Below are 5,000 nucleotides of genomic sequence, written 5' to 3'. Positions count from 1 at the left end.
CAACCTAATCCCATGTTCACACATTTGAACATCACTTAAAACACTTGCCTGTCGAACAACGTTTGCCGAACCATTCGACTGTGTAAACCCGCCTTAAGACAAGTTGTCCTGTCCCCACACACAACACTGAATATTGTATGGTTAATATTTTGGTTGCATATTAATAAGGCTTATGCTCTCGTGAAATGTTAGAGGTAGTTTTATAAAAAGCTGAGGTAAAAATTTCTTTTTTTTCCTAGCAAATAGAAAATACTATTTAGTATAGAATGAACCTGAGGAATTTTAGTAATTACGGTTCCGAGCGCAGTTCTTAGTTGATTAATTCTCTATAACTAGATCTACAGTCTCTATATAGTTTTTTTTTACAAATTATTATCATTTCTCTCTCTCTCTCTCTCTCTCTCTCTCTCTCTCTCTCTCTCTCTCTCTCTCTCTCTCTCTCTCTCTCTCTCTCTCTTTTTTTTAACATACGATACATACTTGTCTCCATGTCAGCCTGATTACATGAGTATATCCATTCAAGTTTTTTTTCGGATCACAGATAGAATTATTAGTAACACTGTCTTACTTACATAGTCCAGAAATACGTCCTGTGGGGACCAGTCTTCCCTCTTGGCATCTGAATTGAGCGCAGAAATCGTTGGTAATTTCGTTTTGGCGATAACCCTTGCCTTGGAAGGTGCAAACTGCAAGGGGTAGATGCCATTTTTTTTATTTAGGTTGTCCGGACAAGCAATAGGACTGTGCAAAACTAGTGGTCTCCTTAGAGAAACCCATTTTACTGTGTAGTTATGGAAGAGATCTTAACAGACTAGGGTTTAAGACGATTGGGTCGGTATTTGTAATTAAACCTTCTTATGTGCGAGAATGACCTAAGGTTGGTAGTGTTGAAAGATTAAAGGGAACTAGTGTGGAACTCTGGAACTGATTAAAGAAGTAACCCGTATAAAAACTATGAGCATGTTCACTGTGGAAACGGGAGACATTGAAATGAACACGTTGAACACCTACAATAACTTGATAAAAACATTATTTTTCCTTTAGGGTTGTAGCCTGGTTAATAATAATAATAATAATAATAATAATAATAATAATAACAGCATTCTTTAGATATTCAAAATGAATATTCCTCCTCACCTGGTAAAGTCGCGTTCAAAATATGAACTTCGTTTTCAATGAGAGTTGCTACAACGTTAAGGCAGTCTGTGATGTTGGCTTTGTCGCACACGCATAGGTCTTGAACACAAGAATCTGGAACGCACGATCAACTGAATGAGATAGAGGGCATAAACTTATATATATATATATATATATATATATATATATATATATATATATATATATATATATATATATATATATATATATATATAATGTTTATTTTTATAGGTAGTGGGTTGGCCAAGGCACCAGCCACCCGTTGAGATACTACCGCTAGAGAGTTATGGGGTCTTTTGACTGGCCAGACAGTATTACATTGGGTTCTTCTCTCTGGTTATGGTTCACTTTCCCTTTGCCTACACATACACCGAATAGTGTGGCCTATTCTTTACAGATTCTCCTCTGTCCTCATTCACCTGACAACACTGAAATTACCAAACAATTCTTCTTCATCCAAGGGGTTTACTACTGCAGAGTAATTGTTCAGTGGCCACTCTCCTCATGTTATGGGTAGAGGAGACTCTTTAGCTAAGGTCAGCAGCTATTCAAGGAGAAGAATAATCCAAAATCAAACCATTGTTATCTAGTCATGGGTAGTGCCATAGCCTCTGTACTATGGTCTTCCACTTACATGGGTTAGAGTTTTCTTACTTAATGGTACACTCGAGCACCCTGTTGCATCTTGTTTCTCTTCCTCTTGTTTTGTTCACGTTTTTATAGTTTATATAGGAGATATTTATTCTAATGTTGTTACTCCTCTATAAAATTTTATTTTTTCTTGTTTCCTTTCCTCAGTGGGCTATTTTCCCTGGTGGAGCGCCTGGGCTTATAGCATACTTTCTCCAACTAGGGTTATAGCTTAGCAGTTAATAATATATATATATATATATATATATATATATATATATATATATATATATATATATATGTATCCTGTATATATATATATATATATATATATATATATATATATATATATATATATATTACAGATGTAATCTTCCTCAGCACGAAGATAAGTCAATATATAGTGGTCTACATAAGGAAAATTAAAAGTTGTGTATATGTAAAAATGCTCAACAGTTTCGTCCGCCAATGAACCTCTTCTTGGAGCGTTTATTATACAAAGAAATATTACACACGTTTGTACATACAGGAAAGGCTTCAAATCATAAAAAAAAAAGATATAATTATACTATTACTACCCAACAGGCAAAAGTCACTTAACAAGGGGATAAAAGTAGTAAAAGTTGAAACTACAAATTAACATGAAAACAAGTAATGGAATGTTTGACAAGCACCCAAGTAAATAAAACAATCCAAAAAAGAAAGAACTATTTAAAAACATTTTCAAGTTTGTATTGACACTTTATGGTGTGTAAGATAAAAGGATCCAATTTATATATGCCTGGAGATGAATTAAAATTCTTATTCCTACTATAAAATATACATGCTGATTCAATGACATTCCTCTCTATAAAATCAGTATTCTTGAACAAAATTTGTGACTGTTGCCAATCTACTGGATAACTACATATATTATTATGTATACAAATGGCATTACTTTGGTTGTTTGTTCTTATATTATACTTATGGTTTAAAATTCGCTTATCTAATGATTTTCAAGATTGTCCAATATAAAAATGTCCACATAAACATGGTATCTTATAAACTATACCCTCATCACTGTCAGGTGTGTTGCAAATCAGATTTCTGCCTATTGTATTCCTATAAGAAAATGCAGTATGGATCCCCAACAATCTAAGAGGAGCGATTACAGACTCATACCATACCATCCCAATTTTGAGTCTGTAATCGCTCCTCTTAGATTGTTGGGGATCCATACTGCATTTTCTTATAGGAATACAATAGGCAGAAATCTGATTTGCAACACACCTGACAGTGATGAGGGTATAGTTTATAAGATACCATGTTTATGTGGACATTTTTATATTGGACAATCTGGAAAATCATTAGATAAGCGAATTTTAAACCATAAGTATAATATAAGAACAAACAACCAAAGTAATGCCATTTGTATACATAATAATATATGTAGTTATCCAGTAGATTGGCAACAGTCACAAATTTTGTTCAAGAATACTGATTTTATAGAGAGGAATGTCATTGAATCAGCATGTATATTTTATAGTAGGAATAAGAATTTTAATTCATCTCCAGGCATATATAAATTGGATCCTTTTATCTTACACACCATAAAGTGTCAATACAAACTTGAAAATGTTTTTCAATAGTTCTTTCTTTTTTGGATTGTTTTATTTACTTGGGTGCTTGTCAAACATTCCATTACTTGTTTTCATGTTAATTTGTAGTTTCAACTTTTACTACTTTTATCCCCTTGTTAAGTGACTTTTGCCTGTTGGGTAGTAATAGTATAATTATATCTTTTTTTTTTATGATTTGAAGCCTTTCCTGTATGTACAAACGTGTGTAATATTTCTTTGTATAATAAACGCTCCAAGAAGAGGTCCATTGGCGGACGAAACTGTTGAGCATTTTTACATATACACAACTTTTAATTTTCCTTATGTAGACTACTATATATATATATATATATATATATATATATATATATATATATATATATATATATATATATATATATATATATATATATATATATTATCATCTGTGACGTTACACGTTAGCTCATAAGGACGGTAATGACAAGTCAAAAGGAAAATTCATCAAGCCCTGAGAGCGGCTTTTACTTGGATTCCATAAATTAACAGTTACCTACGTTTTTCCTAATAATAATAATTATAATGATATCAATAATAATAATATTAATAATAATAACATGACACTGAGAATAAGGGAACAAAAACACATTGATATTTTGTAAAATTTAAAAATAAAAATAAAAAAAGAAGTCCTCTTTCTATTATAATTTGTAATGTGTTTTACAGAAATATTAATGTAGATTTTTTCCTATAATAATAATAATAATAATAATAATAATAATAATAATAATAATAATAATTGTAATAATAATAATAATAATAAAAATAATGATAATAATAATAATAAAAACAATAATGGTTATAATGATGATAATAATAATATCGGATAAAGTTTAAATTTAATGTGTTCTTCTGGTTGAGTGTTAAGGACATCCGACCTTTGTACGGATGTACAATAAAATCATTAAATACCAGTTGGCCAAAGGTTTTAACCTTTGATTGGATTGGACGTTTAAACTAAATCTCTTTTTACGTGATCATGAGTGGTTTCAGTACTAAAATCCCGAAAAAAAAATGCAGGGGAGAAATAAGAAAGAATACTTACGCATCCTATGTTTGTAAACATCCCATTCCAGTGTACCTCTGCTGCCTTCCAGAGTGTCAGTGCACAGCTCTTCGAAAGTCCTTATATCTGTTTGGGTCTTTCCGTCACACAGATCATGCGGCTGGAATATGGAAGGGAATTATTAGAATCTATTTAAGAAGAGAGGAAGAAGAGTGAGGAAAAGAAGAAGAAAAGGTAGACTTATATAATCGTCATATTAAATTCAGTTGTTTTGGAGTCTACAACGATTATCGTTCTTATGAACTAACCTGTTGTGGTCCTAGTTCACATAAGGGGTAATTCTGCGTCGCAGTCTGGTCATAAAAGAATATTAATTGCTTTTTATTTCCATGCAGTGAGTATAGGTGTAGGTATATACCCGCATATCATATTTTCATAATTTACGATATATAATTACATATAAATATTCTATTATAGGAAAATGTTCGTATTTGAGTGAGCCGAAATGAAAAATATAAAGATCTGTGACTATTAAAATAAGCATGAAAGAAAATGACGTTACAAGCCAG

The 5,000-nt window shown here is 31.6% G+C and overlaps 1 protein-coding gene across 1 annotated transcript in view; it reads right to left on the bottom strand.

The window, feature by feature from the left end:
• LOC137614488 (uncharacterized) overlaps positions 1-5,000 on the bottom strand; it is a 73,209-nt gene that overhangs the window by 24,936 nt on the left and 43,273 nt on the right. The window contains exons 24-27 of the mRNA XM_068344290.1: positions 4,740-4,784; positions 4,471-4,591; positions 1,138-1,251; positions 573-686 (exon numbers count right to left, since the gene is read on the bottom strand). Coding sequence (XP_068200391.1) covers positions 573-686; positions 1,138-1,251; positions 4,471-4,591; positions 4,740-4,784 — 394 coding nt within the window. The remainder of the gene's footprint in view (positions 1-572; positions 687-1,137; positions 1,252-4,470; positions 4,592-4,739; positions 4,785-5,000) is intronic.

Source organism: Palaemon carinicauda, chromosome 20 (assembly GCF_036898095.1).
Source record: "Palaemon carinicauda isolate YSFRI2023 chromosome 20, ASM3689809v2, whole genome shotgun sequence".
Lineage (NCBI taxonomy): Eukaryota > Metazoa > Arthropoda > Malacostraca > Decapoda > Palaemonidae > Palaemon > Palaemon carinicauda.
Note: the sequence above shows the minus strand (reverse complement) of the source record. Positions and strands in the feature narration are given on the sequence as shown.